Source organism: Canis lupus, chromosome 17 (assembly GCF_011100685.1).
Source record: "Canis lupus familiaris isolate Mischka breed German Shepherd chromosome 17, alternate assembly UU_Cfam_GSD_1.0, whole genome shotgun sequence".
Classification (NCBI taxonomy): domain Eukaryota; kingdom Metazoa; phylum Chordata; class Mammalia; order Carnivora; family Canidae; genus Canis; species Canis lupus.
Genome location: NC_049238.1, coordinates 31,426,714 through 31,448,887, shown reverse-complemented (window position 1 = coordinate 31,448,887; position 22,174 = coordinate 31,426,714). Strand labels below are relative to the sequence as shown.

Below are 22,174 nucleotides of genomic sequence, written 5' to 3'. Positions count from 1 at the left end.
ATCTTTAAAAAAGTAACTGCTGTGACATACTTGAATGGTGGCCAGTTTGTTATAATAGTGTATTATAAAATGTGACCTTCTGTATACAGGTAACTATTATTCTCATTATGATGAGATTGATTCTTTAAAAGTTCATTTTTCAGTCTCAAAAAGTTATGGAAAGGACATGGACAGATAAGGAAAGCTAGAACGTTTACTCAGGACAAATTTCTGACTGTAGATTACATAATTCTTGGTATTACTACTCAAAAAAAAAAACTTAATGAGAAAAAATTATTTTCCAGTAGATATAAAATAACACTTCAGGAAAGATGAAATTAACCTTAGCAGCTTATTCCTGTTACAAATTTGGATAAAACACTGTGACACAATTATAAAACATAAATAATTTTTATTGAGAGATTAAAATATTTTAACATTTATCTTTCAGTGTAATACTTTAAAAGTCCTTAAAGTCCTCAATTCAGATGCTAATGAGATTTTAATTTTTTGTGTATAATATACACATATATTTATAGTATATTATATTTATAGTACATTTCAAATGTTTCTGCACATATAGCTATGTTTTTATGTAGTAAGCATATTGCTAGAGGCTTTTGTACTATATCTGATAGTCAACTTTTTTTAAGATTTCATGACATAATATGACAAACTTTATTTTTATATTCAGTTAAAGCATTTAACTGGCTTTATCCATCATAATTTGTGAAATTTAGGTAGGATGTTAACAAAAGCATAAAATGCCCTTCAGGAATAAGTTTTTATGAAGTCTCTCCAACTGAGCGGGGCCTCTTTGTTTTCATCAGTTTAAATTTTAGCAGCCCTGTTAATGTAGTAGTACAGAAATACAACCTACTGTTCTGTAGTACAGCATAAAAGCCTTTGGGAGATGTATACATTTTTTATGTATGCATTTTTAATTCACTCTGTTACCTTATTTCATTAGAAGGAATTACTATGCTGTAGTAGTGAAACTAAGAGTAATTCTGAAATATGTCCATGACTGTATGATAAGTAGTATCCATGACATATTGAAACATGATTACAGTTTCACCAGCTTGAAATTATTTATAGCCAGTTCTGTCAATTTCTAATGTAAATCTGGCAGTTAGAAGGTTCAGAGCTTCCTAATTAAAAATGTTTTGCTAAAGTAGATAATCTAACATAATTTAAGGATATCAATATAAAACTAAGTACATAAATTATTTGCAAAATGAAAAAAAATTGTCAGAAATTGGTAGCCGTAATAGGCTGTACATCCTCATATACATATCTACAAAGTAAAATTTCAAATAGTCTTAATTTCAAAACTGTGTAGTAGTTACAGAAGTAGTACTACACAGAATATTTCATCTGTATCATTTATATGATATCAATTAACAATAGTTTTTAAATTTTGTCATTCCATTTAGATATTTTTGACTTAGATTGAGAAAAAATTAGGATGTCATCGTTAAAATATTAAGATTAACCTCCAGAGAAGTCTAGACTTTCATAAAATTTGTTTAAAATATATAATCTCAAAGAGATTTCCTTCTGTGGGGGACAAATCTTATACTCCAAGTCATGTAGCCCCTTAGAAGAATATTTCACATTCTTGAGCATGTTGTAGATAAACAGTTATGCAATTTTTACTCTTCCTTATAATTATCAGTATACTTTGACCAGTGATTGATAAATTTGAATCCATCAAAATGTGAAACTTCAGTTGACATTGTAAACAAGGTTAAGATAATCTACAGACCTAGATAAGACATTTGTAATGTGTTTAATATAGTATTCAAATCTAGATTATATAAAGAAGTCAGATAAGAAAAAAGATAACTCAGTAAAAGAGGGAAAAAGACAATTCACAGAAGAGAATATATAGATAATGAATAAACTGGTTTTTAAATATTCTCAATTTTCCTAACAATCAGAGGCCTGCAAATTAAGGAGAAAACATTTTTTACTGATCAGTTTGATAACATTGTCTGTGAAACCATAAGGAACCAGCGCTCTCCAACGTTGCTGGTGGGTATGTTATGAAATGAGCATTCAGAAGGACAGTGGTCGGTATCTGCCAAAGGGTAAAAGGTGCAGCCCTTTTGTTCCAGTGGTTTCTCTTTTCACAGCATACCCTAATAAAGTCATTCATACATTGCATAGTAGGACGTATACCAGAGTGATTATGCAATGTTGTTACAGTAAAAAATGAAAAATAACTTAAAAATCCATTAATAATTAGGGAATAGCTAAATAAAGTATGTTCATACTGTGCTCCAGTTAAAACAGATGAACCAGATGTGTATATTGATACGAAGATCTGTCCAAGGCCCAACATTAAGGCAAAGAGGTTGATAAAATAGTACATAACTATTTGTTCTAAAACACACACAAAAACAGTGTTTTCTGTGGGTTTTATATATATACATACACACACACACACACACACATATATACACACGCACACACACACATGCACAAAAATGGGAATATACACAAATATATGAATACCTATAGTTGTCTAGAAAAAAGGTTTGGAAGGGTACACACTGAACCAGTTTTTTGGGGGAGCATGTATCAGGACTGTAGAAGAGTTAAAGAGAGCTTCAAAAAAAAAATAAAGAGAACTTCAGCCTATTATATTTTGTTTTACAAAGAAAAAGTATTCATGTATTTTATTTTGATATATATGTTTGAAATACAGTATTGTTACACCAAACAGCAACAAAAAAAAAGTGTATTCATGCATGTATTCTTTTTCTAGAAGCCTATTAGTAACGGTCTACCCCCAACACCTAAAGTACATGTAAGTATAAATATCAGATAGATTGTTTTCAAGCTAAATACAATGGCAGATAATTGACTATCTTTGGTTAGATTTTTTACCTGTTTGATTCTCCATTATTATTGAAAAAGTCTGTAAGATTGCTAATTTAGGGGATCCCTGGGTGGCTCAGCGGTTTAGCGCTTGCCTTTGGCCCAGGGCTTAGTCCTGGAGTCCCGGGATCAAGTCCCGCATCAGGCTCCCTGCATGGGGCCTGCTTCTCCCTCTGCCTGTGTCTCTGCCCCCCACCCCCCCCCACCGTCTCTCATGAATAAGTAAAGTCTTTTTTAAAAAATAAACATTGTTATATCTGAAAAGTAGCTTTTCAGAATAAAATTATGATAAATTATACATTTTAAGCTCCTTTATTCCAAAAATTGTTAATAATCTTTGTAGATATGTTTTAAAAAATGTGGAAAAGGCACATGAATACAGTAGGAAGTACAAAATGTAGATATGACACTTTTTTCCTAGCATTTTCTCCTCTCCTCTCCTCTCCTCTCCTCTCCTCTCCTCTCCTCTCCTCTCCTCTCCTCTCCTCTCCTCTCCTCTCCTCTCCTCTCTTCTTTTCTTTTCTTTTCTTTTCTTTTCTTTTCTTTTCTTTTCTTTTCTTTTCTTTTCTTTTCTTTTCTTTCTGTGACAGAGAGAGAGACTACAAGCAGGGGAGCAGCAGGCAGAGGGAGAAGCAGGCTCCCCGCTGAGCAGGGATCCTGATGCTGGGCTGGATCCCAGGACCATGACCTAAGACCAGGCAGACGCTTAACTGACCTAGCCACCCAGGCGCCCCTTCTAGCGTTTTCAGTTATCAAAAACTGAAGTTTAGAACTAGAAGGAATATTAAACGACCATCTGGCCCGAACTCTTTATTTGGACCATGAATGAAACAGACCCCAGAATCTTTGCAGAACTCCACCCATTTCCAACCAGAGCTAGAACTAGAACCTAGATATACCCCTGTGTTCCAGTTTGTCCTGGTTTTGCTTTTTGTTTTTTGGATTAGAGCATACTATCCTAGGATTAAAATTATATTAGCTCAGTGTAATTGTGCATTGGTATAGATAGAACTGCATTTTTGCTACTGCAAAAACCTAAAACATAGTGTGACGCTAATTTAGAAGGTGTCAGCTGCGTTTCTAATCTGTAATTTTTTGACTCTTCTTTTTAGCCTTTTTTAGTTTCTTCAATTTGTAATTAGTATAAAGATATAAATATTTTAAAAAGATATAAATATTTATACCGTATCTTATAAAGTAAGAGTTTTGAGAGCAAAGGTCTCCCAAGTTTATCAGAGACCCTTAACGGGACAAGATTTCTTGCTTGGCCATAGCACAAAACTCTCGGGTCAGGTGTGCAGCTGACAGGGAAGAGCTCATAACTGAAAAGCCAGCTAGGATCAACTATCCAGACTAGCTTAGGTTGGGTTGGTTTGATTGTTTGGCACCTCATTTCATCAGTTGGATTTTTAGGAGTTTGGCAGGCACCTCCACATACAAATTTTGGCAGCTGTCTTAAAGAGTAATTATCAAGATTAGGTTTCTTGTTTTTTTTTTTAAGATTTTATTTATTTATTCATGAGACACACAGAGAGATTGGCAGAGATACAGGCAGAGAGAGAAGCAGGCTCCATGCAGGTAGCCCAGTGTGGGACTTGATCCCAGGACTCCAGGATTGTGTCCTGGGCCAAAGGCAGGCACTAAATTGCTGAGCCACCAAGGGATCCCTAGAATTAGTTTAAATGATACAGTTTCTGCCCTGCACCATAAAAACATTTTTTATTGGTCTTCTACCACCTGATGGTACTACCAGGTGGTGCTTGTTTTTTGGTACTAAGATCTTAAAAAAATACTGGTTGGTAGGCTTCTGTGAGTAAAAAGGAAATCTTAAGGTTTATTGTTTTATTTTTTACATTAACATTTTTATAATCCATTATAATCGACTATAGTAATGTATTCTGTTTCTGGATATCATCTCCATATTTTTGAGGAAAATATTCTAGCTATAAAATGATGCACAGTGCTCTTCTCACCAAATATTTTTGTATTCTTTTCCCCCCAAGTTGTTGGTAGTAAAAGTGATTAAATGAATAAACCTTCTTATATTTATTTATTCTGACCTAAACAACAGTTTCAAAATTAACATTTTACTCTTTGAAGATAAAAAAAAAAAAAGTTCAAATGAATGGTATTGTGTTTCCTGATAAGGTGTTTATTATATGAAAGACTTGTAAATGAGCTTGATAAATATTAACATAAATAAAGCTTTTTATTGAATCTATCCAGGGTGAATTAAGCGCATGGCTTATGTTTATTCTTTATTTTTAATGAGTACAGACCCATGTTTTGAAGTCTGTAATATGAGTTTGAAATCAGCTATACCTGTTTCATGTTATAATATTAAATTCAATGATTAATAACATTATAAGTCATGAAATGAAATTTTCATCTTGATTTACTTCTTATCAAGGAATATTGTATTGCTTGGTTTTTCTTCGTTTTTCCAGATGGGTGCATGTTTTTCGAAGGTTTTTAATGGATGTCCTTTGAAAATTCACTGTGCAACATCATGGATAAACCCAGATACAAGAGGTAGTACCATATGTTTTTATCTGTTACCTATTTGTTTTTTAAACTGAGGTCATGAAAGCATTCAGTTTTCTTCATGTTCTGAATACCTTTCTGAAAAAATTTTGGTTGTGATTTTTAAAAATTATTTAAAGTAAATGTTTCTTTATGTTGTTAGCAGTGTTTGAGTTGACTCGTGACTGAAATTTCACTGTGGTGCCCATATCAATAGAGTGAAACCATATACTCTATGTCACCCTAATTACTTCTAGAAAAGTTTTTTTCTGCTGCTGCACATTCAGTATCTTTGCGTTTTAGGTACAGCTGTTCTTAAAGGAGTTTAACTACCCGGGATCCAGGGTATAGTGACTACTTTAGAGGACCTCTCCATCTTAAAGGAGATCATATTAAGAATCGTCATTACTTCCTGACTAAAGACTATCTGCATTCTTTCACTATATATCTGTATCTTAGTATCTGTGTATATAAGATCTATGTGAGTACATGCCCACATGTCGTCTTACTGAATCTTTTAAAAATTCAAGGTGTAGGAACTGGTATTTCACAGATAAGGAGAATGAATTCAGAGAGGTTCATTGTTTCATCACCAGTCAGGAGTAGAGCTGCACTTTGAACCCAGTTCAGTTGTTTTGTCAGACAACAAAGCTTATGCCTTTAATCTGCCAGCACTAATGCTAAATTATGGGCAGTATAGGAATGCTCTTGGCATTCAGTTCTCAGCATACCTCAGTGTAGTGTGGAGAAGTTGTTGCCTGTTTTTTATTATCAAAGCAGATCAGACAGGACCATGACTAGTGTACCATCTTCTAAAAGATACTGAGTAGGAGCTGTCCAAGTTTTAGTTAACTTTTTGAATAGGTCAGATCCTGGTTGGTTGGTTGGTTTTCAGATCCTGGTTTTTTAATGCTACTGCTATAATGGTCACCCATCTGCAAAAATATCTTTAAGCTGTACCAGTTCTTCTTTATTTATGTTCTGTATATCAATTGTACATGATCCTTTATTAAAGGAATTTTAGAAAAGGAACTACAGATTCTCTGCCAGTTCTCAGCACCCTCTGATGAGTGAAGAACCCTAGCAGTCTAGTCTTCAAAACCCGTTTTACATAAAAGTTTGCCTTACTGCTTTGAGGCTGGTATTTACATATAGCTCAGTTCACTGAGTTACAGTGTTTATCCACTTACTTGTATTAAAATATATTTATTGCCTATCAATCACAGTAATTCTTTCTTCATGTTATTACATATTTATTCAATCTGTATATAAGTCCTTTCTGAAAGTATTTTACATATCAAAACCAGTGAATTACTTTTGCCATTTCAGATCAGTATTTGATATTTGGTGCCGAAGAAGGGATTTATACTTTGAATCTTAATGAACTTCATGAAACATCAATGGAACAGGTATGTCATTTTAAACTTTCCCTTTTAAAAAAGTATATATAGGTACTAGACAAAAAAAAATTCACTTCTAAGATTTTCTGCCTCTTATCCATAAAAGCTCCATGGAGCATGTTGTATTTGTCAGGTACTAAGGACACATTCACAGGACTAGTCCTCACCCTGCAGGACCTCACAACATAACAGAGAAAGAGACATAGCAGTCATTATAATACTCAGGTTAGGTATCACACTAGGAATGAGCTCAAGGTAGAAGCCACAGAGGTGGGAGTCATTAGTTCCTCCTGTGGGCAGGTGAGAAGAAACCATCCATGGCAATGAGTGGAAGCTTCATAGACAGAGGGTAAGTATAAAGCCGTGGAGTTGTGAAACTGCATGACAAGAACAGGGAACCATGAACAGACAGTCTGACTGGAATATAGAATGAGTGCAGAATAGTAATAGTAAATGGAGGCAGGTGGGGAAGGCAGCTGCCACCCGCAAGCTTTGTGTATACCATGCTGTTGACAAGATCCATGTCTTTAGAACTGTTTGCAGTGTGATGAGAGATGACACAAGATATTTTGGTCAAAAGGTGAAGAAGCATTGAGGCAGGGCAGAAGTGGAGAGGACAGAAAGGAAAAAGTGGAGTTTGGAATTATATGAGGACATTTGTTACTGTCCAGTGGCTGGGCATTTAGTACCCAGAGGCTAGCAATGCTAAACAACCTGCAAAAATGATAGTGATTGTGTTAGCAGCTAGTATCCATATAAAACTTACTATGTGCCAGATACTGTTTTTAATTTTTTTTTTTAAGATTTATTTATTTATCCCAGAGAGAGAGAGAGTAGGTGGAGGGAAAGAATCTCAAGTAGACTCCCCAGTTAGCAGGGCTCAGTCCTATGACCCATGGGATCATGGCCTGAGCTGAACCCGAGAGTCAGATGCTCAACTGTGACTGAGCCACCCAGGTGCCCCTGCCAGATACTATTTTTTTTTTTCAGATACTATTTTTAAATGCTTTGTATAATAAACTTACTTAATCTTCACAATTCTCAAAGATGTATACAATCATGAATCACATTTCCGATGAGAAATCTGAGGCACAGAAAGGATTAGGAAAGGATTAGTAACTTTTCAGAGATCCCACAACTATTAAGTGCTGACTGGGTGGGATATGAGTCCAGGCTAGCTAGCTCCAGAGTCCCATGTCCTTAACTACTTCACCACACTGCCTCTCCCACTTGTATTGCTTCTGTAGAGAAACACTAAACCTAGAGAAAGATTAAAGATCTGAAATTGGCCACATTGAATGACCACTTCACCATGGAAGCCAGGAAGTCTAGGTTGAGTCCCGGTCTCCAGCATGAATAACAGCAGTACCACCAGTCAGGGACAATATACAGAAGGGCAAGTAGATTTGATGGGAATGATACTGCATGCATTTTGGTCCCAGTAAGTTTTGGGTGCCTGTTGGGTATAAAGCTGTCCATTATCAAGATAAATTGAAAAAAAAAAAAAAAAAAAAGATAAATTGATTACAAATACAATGGAGAGGAAAAAAAATCTAATGGTAATCTCTTAACCAAACATTTCCATCTTTTCTCACTGCAGCATTTTTAATTTAGATTTTCTAACAAGATCCTAAACTGTATGATATACTCTAAATCTTGCAATCTGGAAGTGGTATATAGTGAGGTGGCTGAAAAATACTAGGAACTAGAGAAGTTATTTATTTTCTGATTATATATAATAATCAGTAACTAATTCAAAGGTAGTAATACCTTTCTTGGACGTAAGAAGATATCTAAAAGATATCTAAAAATCACCTTACAAATAATAGTATTAATTTTAAGGAGCAAACCAACTTCATGCATAGTTGAGGTAAGTATTTATCCGCCTAATTCAAGGGACAGTCAAGTGAAGGTGCCCACCACCTCTCCCAGTACTAGTCTGCAAGAAGTCCCCTCCTGAGATGCTTCAGTATTGGAAACTACACTGATTGAGTAATAATATTCTGAGCTACACATGCCTTACAAAGTGAAACCTTTTCCCTCCCAGAGGAAGCCCTTGGAAGTAGGGAATGAGAATATATGAGATCCTGAGGGGTTTTTTTTGTCTCGCTGTGAAATTATTAGGTGGATTTCTCTCTGTCCTCTAGGGGAAAGAGACCAGGTAGCATGAGTCTGCTAGATAGGGGAAGACACTGGAAGGAGAGAAAATGACACCAAACAGAGTCCTGATTTTAAATTTTTTATCAGCTTTTATTATTTATAGTGAAATATTTGTTGATTGCTCAGCGTGTGCCAGTCTTCCACGCCCTTGTTTAATCACCACAACAACTCTATTAGGTATAGGCGCTCCATTTTACAAATAAGAACACTGACTCACAGAGATCACATTATCCCAAGTCACAGTCACTGAGAAAGCAGATATCTGAGTCTATGCAAACTATAGAACCAATTTATTATATAGTTTTATTTATTTACTTTTTGCATTTAAAAATTTTATTTAAATTCATTTAATTAACATAAAATGTATTATTGGTTTCAGAGGTAGTGGTCAGTGATTCATCAGTCTAATATAGTACCTATGCTCATTATACCACGTGACCTCCTTAATGCCCATCACCTAGTTACCCCTATTCTCCAGTGACCCTCAGTTTGTCTCCTATGATTAAGACTCTCTTATGGTTTGTCTCCCTCTATGATTTCATCTTGTTTTATTTTTCTCCTCCCTTCTCCTATGATACTCTGCTTTGCGTCTTAAATTCCACATATGAGTGAGATCATATGATAATTGTCTTCCTTGATTGATTTATTTCACTTAGCATAATACCCTCTAGTTCCATTCACATTGTTGCAAATGGCAAGATTTCGTTTTGGTTTTTTTTTGATGGCTGAGTAATATTCCATTGCATATATATATACACCACATCTTCTTTTTCCATTCATCTGCCAATGGACATCTCGACTCTTTCCATAGTTTGGCTATTGTGGACATTGCTGCTATGTGCAGGTGCCCCTTTGGATCACTACATTTGTATCCGTGGGGTAAATACCCAGTAGTGCAATTGCTGGGCTGTAGGGTGGCTTTGTTTTCAGCTTTTTGAGGAACCTCCATACTGTTTTCCAGAGTGGCTGCATTCCCACCAACAATGTATAAGAGTTCCCCTTTATTTCACCCAGAACCTACTTTGCTAAAAGAAGTAGACATTAGAAATCTAGAAAAGCTTTAGGGTTTTATTAAATGTGGTTAAAAACTAAAATCCAATGTGAAATCCACTTAATATAACTTTGTATAAATACTTTTTCATTGTCCCTATGTTGATAATTTATTATGCAAGGAGTTTGTGTCTTGCCCTGCTACTTTATGTATGCTTGTATTCAACAAGCTAGCTCACTTATATTTACAAATATATCATCTCACAATAAGCCATAGATTTAATACTAGAGAACTGCTTTTTGTTTTTTATGATAAATCCAGTTCAAGACAGTATTAAATAAAAATCAATTTTTTGCTACTTTGATAACATTGCTATGTGACTTATAAGTCATTGCCCCTTTTTCTGCCAAATTTTCTCAATATAGCCAATGAATTTCCAATTCTATTGTGAATTTTTTTTTATTTTTTATTTATTTATTTATGATAGTCACACAGAGAGAGAGAGAGAGGCAGAGACACAGGCAGAGGGAGAAGCAGGCTCCATGCACCGGGAGCCCGATGTGGGATTCGATCCTGGGTCTCCGGGATCGCGCGCTGGGCCAAAGGCAGGCGCCAAACCGCTGCGCCACCCAGGGATCCCTCTATTGTGAATTTTTTATGAAGAGTATAAAGTAGGAAATGTTTATGTCCTTTCAGTCTAAGACACAGCTGTAGGCACATTTTCCAAAATTAAAAACTATGGCAAAAGTACAACATAGAGAACATAGTCAATAATATTGTAATAAAGTGTATGGCAACAGATGGTGGCTACACTTATCATGGTGGTCATTGGATAATGTATAGAATTGTCAAATCGCTATGCTGTGCACCTGAAATTAATATAACATTGTATGTCAACTATATTTCAATAATAATTTTTTTAAAAAACTATATTGCCATGTTTTATTTGGAGAAATTAGATACTTTGAGTATATTTTGCAAATATATGAAACAGGTTTTATATAAAATAGATTTTTTGTTTCCCTTTTATTATTACCTTTTCTCCTTTAATTATTTAGGGCCATCATTGAGACTTTGTGCTTTAATAAAGGAAAGTCCGTAGATACCTTGGTATATTTCATCCGTCCCTTCATTCTCTCTGTTCCCTGCCCACATCCCAATCTACTTTGGAGGAACTGAAGCAGGAGCTGCCAGATCCCAGCACAAACCCAACACTCAGGCTTGTTAAATCAGAACACTTAACTATATTCATCGGTGGCTCTCAGACCAGTATGCGTCGGAATCACCTGGAGGGCTGATTAAAACCTAAATTGCTGGACCTACCTTCAGAATTTCTGTTTGAGTAAATCTGGGGATGAGATCCAAGAATTTGTATTTCTAACAAATGCCCTCGTGATGCTAATATTGCTGATGCAGATGGAGGGACCACTTTGAGAACCACTGATCTTCATGATAAAATGTCTTAATGAGAGCAGTTATGTTTTACCTTCAAAGTATATGGACTGTGTTCATGAAATTCCCTCTTCTTTTCCCTAAATACTAATCACTTTCAAACTTACAGAAGTGACTTTCAATTCTTATGGGCTGTATTTCAGAAATGAATCCCATATTTATATTCTTAATTATTTGTGCATTTTCATTATGTTCTCTCAGGCTTTTTTTCCTCCATACCTGGTGTTTCTTTACCCTGTGTTCCACTGCACTATGATTTCTGTCTCTTCTGCTCTAGAAGCCATGGATTTCCATATACCTAGATATAAACATATTTGGAGAGGTACACAGGAAAGTTAATTATTTAACCCTAGAACCAAAATAAAGGGATAGACATGGCTTGAAATTGTCTCTTCTCCTCTTATAGTTTGGGACTCAAACTAATCACATCATGTTGAGACTTAGATAATAAAATTACATTGCTAGTTTACTTCTTTTTCTCCCATATAAGTGTAAGTAAATGTATATCATCTTGTTTTAAATGTCTTCTAAAATGAATTTCTATTAAAAATAATTTTCTTTTTTAAGAACTGACCTGTTGATAAGATAGCTTACATGGTTAATATGTACATATTTACATTACTCTTTTATCTGTTATCTTTTGTAAACTTTGCCTTTTCTTTTTTTTTATTAGTTATTCCCCCGAAGGTGTACATGGTTATATGTAATGAACAATTGCTTACTATCAATATCTGGTAAGTCTTTTACTTTTTACATATCTTATTATTCCTATTTATGTTATTAGCTTTTATATCATGTTTATTTTTCTTAACAGGTAAAGCTTCTCAGCTCTATTCCCATAATTTACCAGGGCTTTTTGATTATGCCAGACAAATGCAAAAGTTACCTGTTGCTATTCCAGCACACAAACTCCCTGACCGAATACTGCCGAGGTAATTGTACATTTAATTATGTTTCCTCCTAAAAAAATAAATAAATAAAAAATAATTATGTTTCATCCTTAAAGATAATACATTAATTAATTCTAAATAATAGTTATACTACAGAAATTGAAAAAAGCACTCAGTTTGGGTTAGTAGAAATCACATGTGAAGAAAAAATGTGAGAGGTAATATATTTTCACAGAACTGAGAGGCCCCTCTGGAACTTTGAAACTGATGAGTATTTAGTATGTTTTACAAGGTTAAAACTAGTTTTTTTCTATAATTTGCTAGTAAATTTTCATCACACATCGTGTTTTCGACATACTTGTTTTGAGTAAAGTGAATTTTTCTCAAAGTAGAGTTTTTAACCTTAGAAAATCAAAATGATTTATTAAATCAAGCTTTTTGCTTTAGAAGATAGTTACTTAGGAATTGAGGGATTTTGCTTTTCTACTTTCAGGGAGTTTTCATTATTTCTTTCTTCCTTTGGTTATTATTGTGTTGTACCTCATTTGTTGACCAAAAGGTCTTCTGAGTCTGATATAAATTATATTTTATGGAAACATTATACTATAGCCATTCTTCCTTTACTGCATCATTATAGAACAACTAATGTACAACCTTAGCTTTCAAGTACTTTGAAAAGCTGTTGTTCTCAATTGCTGAGTTTACAGTAGAGCTAAAATTTGCCCCCTTGTGCAAAATACTTCTTAAAAATTAACCTTTGGGGGGGATCCCTGGGTGGCTCAGCAGTTTGGCACCTGCCTTCGGCCCAGGGCATGATCCTGGGGTCCCAGGATCGAGTCCCACATCAGGCTCCCTGAATGGAGCCACCTTCTCCCTCTGGCTATGTCTCTGCCTCTCTCTCTCTCTCTCTCTCTCTCTCTCTCTGTCTCTCATAAAAAAATAAAATCTTAAAAAAAAAATGAACCTTTTTGGGGACGTCTGGGTGGCTCAGTGGTTAAGTGTCTGCCTTCAGCTCAGGGCGTGATCCCGGGGTCCGGGGATTGAGTCCCACATTGGCTCCCCTGCAGGGAGCCTGCTTCTCCCTCTGCCTATGTCTCTTCCTCTCTCTGTGTCTGTCATGAATAAATAAATAAAATCTTTTTAAAAAATAAACCTTTTTGATGAAAATCATTTAAAAATTATACGGCATGCTTTTCTGTCTTCTTAAAATAGATTACATTGAGTTTAACTGGACACGTTTTCATGATGATTCAGAGTTGCAACTATGAACTTGATTTATTATATTTACATTATAATATTTACAGTCGGAATTGGAGTTGCCCCTATAACTAGCCCCAAGAATGGAGTCAGGGAGTTTCTTTTTTCACATAGAGTTTATAATGCTCCTTTGTTCCTCCCAGCTGCCACTCGATGCTGTTGTGGTCACAGTCCATTTATCCATCTAACTTGATAATCCTCAATTCCTCTGGGCACAGAAACTGACCACCAAACTTTAAAAATAAATGTAAGGTACAAGAGCCCTCTAAGGAATGTAAAGCATGTAAACTTTAACGTATTCACTTATTAATATCATTTTGTCAGAATAGAGACATTCGTAGCTTTATTTGAGCTTTTTTGTAGCTGTGTTCAGTTCTTCAAATTTTACTAAATATACCAGATGTGCAGAAAGTTTCCTAGTATATACATGAGACAGCATTGAATACCGTATTACCTCTTCATTTAAGGAGTTTCCATAGAGGAAGAGGTTACCTCTAAGAGTACTTTACCTCTACATTGTTACTTTGTTACAGTCAGTCTTTGGTGTTGGTAGCACTCACCAATGTGTCCTTCCAGCTTTCTTCAGTTTTGTTATCAAGAAGTTAGTTATTGTAAAATCGACTATTCTCTCATTTACTGGCAGGAAATCTGAAAGCCTTGTTTGCATGATAAAATTTTATATGTGTATTAGTACTAGTTCTTCTGTAAAATGAGTACAAATTAAACTTCCTTTGAGCATCTTGTAATGTGCTGTAGTTCTCATAAATCTAGGTACTCATTGTATCATACTGTAAAGCTTCTTTAAGAAAGCATAAGTTTTGGAATCCAGGTAGAGTGAATTTAAATCCTGCCTTGTTCACTTACTAGGTTTGGGACCTTGAATAAATTACACAACCTCTCAGGGTATTCATCTAGAAAATAGAACCAGTATACCAGTCTTGCAAAGTTATTTTTAAAATGATAAAATATGTATGTATCATATCCACCATGGTTTCTGGCATCTTAATAAGTAGATCTTTTGTCATCATTGTTAGGCATGATAAATTGAACTGTGTCTGTAATATATGCTAAAATATCTTACATTAAATAAGTTGAGAATGTTGGTTCACTTAGGATTCTAGTTAATTAGGTGCCAGTAAATAAATTTTATTGCCTTATTGTAAAATCATTACTGAAAGTAAGGTAAGTCTGTATAGATCACTGTAGAAAATTATAAACTTTTATAACATTTTAGTGTGCTGCTCACAACTCAGTTTTGAATAGTTTCATTATCGTTAACTCTAAGCTGTAATTAGTAGTATTGATTATGTGGTATTCTCTGTATAATCCCTCAGTACTTTGCAGTCAGTTAATCCTCCTGGGTTTTGACAGCTTCAGTAACTTAACCCCTAAGTAACCTTGGGAGCCAGGGGGCAAGTTTACAAGTGTGGACCAGGAACATTAAACTTGTTGCAGTGGAAATCTTTCAAGACCTTGATTCAGATTTTTTTAAACTCTGAAAAGCACTTTTGTTTGAGCAATTTAATTAATTTACAGGTGGGGGGAATTTTTGTTTTAAGCTGTATGAAATTTCACTGTACATGAAAGGGGTATTTTCATAAATATTAATGTGTGAATTGGAATGTAAAACTCTTCTTGATAAGAACATAGTTGAAGGCAACAGTAGGTCTTTAACCCCAAATTTGGAATCAGTGTATTCTAGATCATTATTGTTGTCATTCAGTGCCTCAGTATCTGATGAATTTCTGTGTCATTGTTTGGGTACCATAATACTAATAAAATGCTAATTCACACAGATAAAGTACTTACAAGTGGTAACAAATTTTAACAGCTTCTCTTGCAAGCTCAGAGCACTCTAGTTAAACTGATCCACAATCATAAAAGAGAAGTAAAATTTTTTTTCAAAGTTGAATGACTGTGAGCACTACAGTTAGACTAAGGCACTAGATTAGAATTCTTTCTTGCCTAGAACTGCTAAGTGTATGACCTTGAGGAAATTATTAAATCTAACCCTCAGATTTCTATGCTATGACCTATCTCATGGCATTATCAGAGGGACTAATACAGAACATGTGAAGTTCATGGCAAACAGTAAGTTCTCAGTAAATGTTAGCAGTAGTTATTAAAGATTTTTATAAATATAAACAGCATGTACAACATATTAAAAGCTAACATTAACAATACCTCAGCATTATATGCTTGATCTACTCAGCTGCCAGTTGTACAGCAACAAGAACATCAAGATTATTCTAAGCTTGTTTGAAATGGTATTGAGCATCACATGCATGCTTTACAATTTTGTTACCAGCAAAGCACAACTCTTATTTTTTTTTAAAAGAAGAAAAGACATGCAGAGCAATATCTAATCTGTGACACATTTACACATGTAAAAGAAGTTTAAATATGTGTGCAAAAATGGAGAAATATAATTTGATGTTTGCATAACTTTGCACTAACAGTGTTATATTATCTTTCGTGATAAAAGGCTTTTGAGTTTATGTATATTTTTTAATTGCAGTTTAAAAAAATAATTTTAAATGGATTTTTACAAATTAAGTTTGAATCTGATGTTTGCAGAACCCCTAAACGACCTTTGCCAGAAAAATCTATATCCCACTCTTCCTAAGGAGAGAAATAAAAAATGTCTTTAAAAAATTCTTATAAAAAAATTTTTATAAATTGTTTTAGTGGTGAGACAGCATTTTACATAGCTTAAATTTACTGTATGTGCTAAAAATATCTTTCCTCAGTTTATGGCTTTTTACTTAGTGGTATCTTTTGGTAAACCAAAGTTATTAATATTATTTAACAAATTCATTCAATAAATTGAATGCCACCTGTAGTTTGTGGTGGTAGGGGGGTCCATCCATGAAAAAGTATCAAAGGTTTATTAATATTCCCTGTATAATTTGTTCTTTTTGCATTCTTTAAAGAAATTTCAAGGTCGTATTCTTCTAAATCTAAATATTTTATAGTCCTGTTCTTCATACATTAATAAATCCTTAATCTATTTGGAATTGGAGGAGGGATGAGAAACAGAGCAAGTGTATTATTTTTAGTAGATGACCTAGTAGGTCAGCACCAATTTTTAACAACTCATCCTTTCTCCACTGATCTGTAATGACACCATTATCATATACTAACTTCACCTACATGTATTATATATTCATTTTCATTTACATTTAGGAAATTTGCTGTATCAGCAAAAATCCCTGAAACCAAGTGGTGTCAGAAATGTTGTGTTGGTAAGTAAACTGTTCCATGACGTGTAGTTCTCCTGCTTTGCAGAGCAGATAAGAAAACACTGTGAGGCTCATTTTTAAATCTAGTATAAAATAGTACTTCTCCAGGGCATTCTGGCAGTAGTAGTTTATTTTTCCCCCTTAAGTAAAACAAATGTCTTGGCCATTCAGTCTCCATGTAAACTAAACCTAATATAGTACCTTGCACATAACGGTCGTTTTGCAAATAATTTATTGACTGAGTAAATGGAGAAAGTAGGATGACTTTTTATTATAGCACTTTATCATACCCCGTTCTCCAGGGGGGGGCCTGTTCCTTATCATTCACATGCTGCTCAGTAATAGCTTATGAAACTGCATTTATTCATTGAGCATATATCTTCATGCCTTTAATATGTGAAATCATATTCCTATGATGTGAAGGTTATAATCTCCTTCACACACTATGATCCTAAATTCCTCCCCCATTCCCATCACAACCAGCTGTTTTATTTGCCCCTAGCAAAAGCAAAAAATAATTTTCTTTCCTTCCCTTAAGAAACTCTGAGGCTTTGTTTTATTTGTAAACCTATATTTTAAGATTTGATTAATGTCTTCATGTTGCTAGAACCAAAATATCACTGTCTCTGAACATTACTACCAAAAGCACCCTTAGCCACCTTTCCCTAAATGTGCTATATTTAGCCTATTTGGCAACTTCTCCCCAAACCCATGTATGATCTTCCTTCAGGATCTTGCTGCCTCACCTAATCGTCCTGGTACCATGAGACCTAAAATCTTTTTTCCTAACCCCAGACCCTAGAACTTATTTGTAATAAGACAAAACTCCTGCAAGTGATGGAGTTTCCTACTCTCATGGAAGGTGTTTTCACCCTGCAGTCTGATTAAGAAATGAACTGACAGCCAGCTTTTGTTTGTTTTCAGAGCATGCAACTACTGTTGTCAGGACTTTGCATTATAAGAGAACTTACATATACTTTTTTGCCTTGACAGTGCGAAATCCTTACACAGGCCATAAGTACCTATGTGGGGCACTTCAGACTAGCATTGTTTTATTAGAATGGGTTGAACCAATGCAGAAATTTATGTTAATTAAGGTAAGCATGAAAAGCAACCTAAGTCATTCTTAGTATAAAAGCTTAATTAAGTCAATTTTCTTGTTCTTCAAAAAAAAAAAAAAACCAAACACCACATTTTTTCTTTTTTCCCATTACTTCCCAAGTTAATTTCATGATTTTGGATTATGTGGCAGGAAAGGAAATTTCCTAATTGTAAGGAAATCAGTTAGCCAGATATAAGTTTTAAAAGAGACTAGAGAAATACTTAAGGGAAATGGCAGAAGGAGCAAGAAATAGCATCTCACACACACAGTCTGATGTCCAGAACAGGAGGTGTTAAGAAGCAGTGGAATGTTGTTTAAATATGTTCTCTGGCTGACCTGCTTCATCACAGTGGAGAAACAACCTACAGGTTGGCATTTGGCCTAAGAGGACAAGGGAATAACCATAGTGAGAGGGAATTTACTTGGATTATATGCCTAACTGTTAATTTGGTCAGGCCTTCCCATGGATGGTTTTTTTGTACCTAAGTTTCTCTAGAATCTTTAATTAATGAATATTCTTTAAAATATTTAATATTATTCAACTGTAACTTAAAATTGGAGGAAAAACTAACAAAAGGGCTCATTCACATCAAGGAAATACCAAATGAATTTTTAAAGCTGTTTTCTTTGCTATTTTATATAAATTAAGTAGTCTTACTTCCTGAGCATTTGACATCTCCCTAGAAATTGGGGTCAGAATATAATTGGAGAAGATTCTTCCTAAATTTTATAATCCAGCCTTAGGGTACTTAAAGTATTGGCTTCCTGTTATTTAAATTTCTGTAAGTGACTAAAGAATCTTTTTAATTTCCTATCACTATTTGTTAACCTCAACATTAAGTAGGGCTAAAGAAATGAAAAAATAGTTTCAAGAATTTTGAACCCATTGAGGTGCTCTTGCCACAAATCACTGAAGTAAAAATTGTTTAAACCAAAAACTGAAGGGGAGAAATAAATAGCCATATGAACTATCTAAAGCAAGACTTCTGAATACAGCCCATTTATGGCAAAAACGGTTTTGTTCTCCGGTCCTCTTTATTTTTGCCTATTTAACAAAAGCATGCCTCCTCTAGATGGGGGGTATAAAGTGTGCACAGTTTGATTTTTCTGCAGCCCTTCCCTTCCCTGTGGTCTTCCTATCTTTTCCTTTTTATTTTAATTAGGTCCTCCCAATTCCTTTCATTCCTAACCTATAGCAGAATAAAAAATAGTTTCATTCTGTCAGTTTTCATAGATCGAGTCTGATTAAAACTTAGGATGAATGAATTTTTTACATTACCTGATATGTTATACCACTTATCCTAACATATAATGAAAGACCTTTTCTCTATTAAAGGAATTTTAGGGGGCAGCCCTGGTGGTGCAGCGGTTTCGTGCCGCCTGGGGTGTGATCCTGGAGACCCAGGATCAAGTCCCACATCGGGCTCCCTGCATGGAGCCTGCTTCTCCCTCTGCCTCTCTCTTTCTCTCTCTGTCTCTATGAATAAATAAATAAAATCTTTAAAAAAAAGAATTTTAGATATGAAGAACATGCAGGAAAGAATATACACTTTGAAGACATGAGAAGCTTAAAAATTACCCATCCACATGTTCTCTTTTCCAGGTGGTTGGTTGCAGGGAGCCTGGCACTGACTAATTAATGAGGCCTGTTGCCAGTGTTCTAAGATACTACACTTGGAATACCATCTCCCTTAAGACTGCACACTTCCCATTTTCCTTATACTCCCTGAGCTCTCTGTAGGCCCTTACCCTGAATCTTAACCCAACTCTCTTTCCCATCTCTCTACTTCAAAATACTGGGGATATTTTGTTTCTAAGTTTGACATTATTGTGATTAGTGTTTATGATTTTTCTATTCTACAGTCTTATGTGTTTAAAAACATTTTTATCCTTTCTGTAGTCTCCCTTCCTCTTAATGACATTTCTGACAGAGATTTTGCTTCATTAGACTACATTTTCATAAGTAAAAGTTAGAAATTAAAGACCTTTCCAGCAAACATATTATGTGCTTATTACAAACCAGGCACAGTGCTTTTTAACTAGAGAAGAAAATGAATAAGATGTAGTCACTGGTTCAAAGACCATTACCAATAGCAACTGGATTTAAAGCTCTTAGATGGGAATCCTCTTCTGTTAATGACTTAGCACACATTATTAGAAGCTAAATAGAATTATTCAGAATCTCTTGGTTTTCTTATTTGCTGACAAAATTAAACAGAAGCATTGTTTTCTGCTTTACTGTTCTTATCACATTTCAAAGAGAATTTTTTTCAAAGAGAATTATTTAAATTGTTTTACCTTATTAAAAAATATGGCCAATTTTATGGAAAGCCTATTCCTCAGGTAATGGGAAAGCTTCTAGAGAGGGGATTTGGAGAGCATTGATGAAAAGTCTCTGTACACTTGTAGGTGCTCTGGCAGTCACAGGGAAGGAAGGGATATGGATGAGGACAACAGATGCACAGGCTTTACCTTCTAGCCACAGGACCACATCATATTTTCTAACTCTCTAAGAATGGTAGTTACGGTAGCCCCATTTTACCAGTTTCTTTTCTCCAGACTTTATTTTCTTTAGAATCTATGAGTTGCCAAATTAAAATATAAATTCAGTAGCTTTGGTAAGTACCATTACTGCTTACCCTTTGCAGAATAAAATGAAAATACAGCCCATTTATAAGAGCAACAAAAATACAAAGATACTGAGTGGACTTATTAAAGTATGTATAAGATTGATATTTTTTGAAAAAGCAACTTTTATTGTGAAGAGTATCACTAGCTACTCAGAACTCCCCATGGCACCTCCCACCAAGTCAGCGCCTGTACTTTCCATTTTTACCGGATAAACATGCACCTCTAAAACATTAGAATTAATTTTACCTGATTTTTCAACAGTATGTACATGGAATCATAAAGTATATACTCATTCATGTCTGACTTTTGTGTAACAACATATTTCATTGTTGGATATAGCTCATTTTCATTGTTCTATAATTTCCCATTGTGTGAATATGCCATTATTTTATCTATCTACTGTAGATGAGCATTTGGGATACTTCCAGTTTTTTGTTATTTGAACAGTACTGCTGTGAACATTTTTGCATATGCCTCCTATGCACATGCATACTCATGTTCTCTAGAACGTATAACCAGAGTATTCTTGCCAGGCTCAAAGGGATGCATATCTTCAGCAGGAACAGATAATGTAGGTATCTAGTGTGGCCATACTATACAGGTCATGCACATATCACCTTGTGAGCGTTCGTCTGCTCCTCTCTGGGTAACACTTTTTGTGTCAATCATTTCATTTTAGTCATTCAGGTGGATATGTATAGTAGTTGGTAGTTTAATTTCCTGATTATGTTAATGTTCTCCATCGATTTTTCTAAATTTAGTAAATATGAATTTATTTAGACTTTCTATAGCATTCTGTAGCAACATAAAAATAACTTTGAAGTTAAATAAAATTGGTTGCATCATAACTGTGAGTTCATGAATAGTCACTTGAGATATGAGGATAAATATCTCTTATTTGTGATTTTTTTTTTCCTGTCCAGTTACAAGAAGAGGGTTTCTTGCTAACTAGCATTTCAGTGCTCTTACCCATGTTTGCTCAGTTGGATAAGAAGGCAGGGAGTATAACTGAAGCAGCATCAAATTGGGAGGCAGGAGATACTGCCAGAAAGGGCTGGAGGACCCTGGACCAGTCACCAGATTCCTAGGTCTCGGTTTCCACCTCTGAAAAGAGAGGGCTAGACAGGTGATTTATAAGTTCCCTTCTAGCCATGATGTCCTAAAATTATGTGATTTTTTTAACTTTAAAAAATTTGTACAGTGCTTAAACCTTAAATACTTTATAATTTGTATTTCTCTGCATATCCAAAGTTTCTGTGGCAAGAAGCAATCTTTTAGTAGAGAGTTATTTTCTTTATTTTCATAAAACTAAAAATTCTTAACGGTGTTCTCATGAAACTATTTGGCTTTTGCTTTCCTTTGTTTAATATATTTTTGTTTCTCTCTTTAGCACATAGATTTTCCTATACCATGTCCACTTAGAATGTTTGAAATGCTGGTAGTTCCTGAACAGGAGTACCCTTTAGTCTGTGTTGGTGTCAGTAGAGGGAGAGACTTCAACCAAGTGGTTCGATTTGAAACAGTCAATCCAAATTCTACCTCTTCATGGTTTACAGAATCAGGTTTGTGATTTTTGTTGATTATTAAGGCCAATACATTATTTGATTTTATAAATAATAAACTTACTGTAGCTCTCAGGCAAATATAGTGCATAAAAAACT

At 34.7% G+C, this 22,174-nt stretch overlaps 1 protein-coding gene across 7 annotated transcripts in view; it reads left to right on the top strand.

Annotated features, from left to right (window-relative positions):
- MAP4K3 (mitogen-activated protein kinase kinase kinase kinase 3) overlaps positions 1–22,174 on the top strand; it is a 187,448-nt gene that overhangs the window by 154,003 nt on the left and 11,271 nt on the right. For all 7 annotated transcript variants that reach the window (XR_005372332.1, XM_038561331.1, XM_038561329.1 and 4 more), the window contains 8 exons: positions 2,753–2,794; positions 5,313–5,397; positions 6,718–6,797; positions 12,065–12,125; positions 12,206–12,323; positions 16,725–16,783; positions 17,774–17,877; positions 21,904–22,075. Coding sequence is in view for 6 of the 7 variants with exons in the window: in XM_038561331.1 (XP_038417259.1) it covers positions 2,753–2,794; positions 5,313–5,397; positions 6,718–6,797; positions 12,065–12,125; positions 12,206–12,323; positions 16,725–16,783; positions 17,774–17,877; positions 21,904–22,075 (721 nt within the window). In the remaining variant the exon portion in view is untranslated. The remainder of the gene's footprint in view (positions 1–2,752; positions 2,795–5,312; positions 5,398–6,717; positions 6,798–12,064; positions 12,126–12,205; positions 12,324–16,724; positions 16,784–17,773; positions 17,878–21,903; positions 22,076–22,174) is intronic.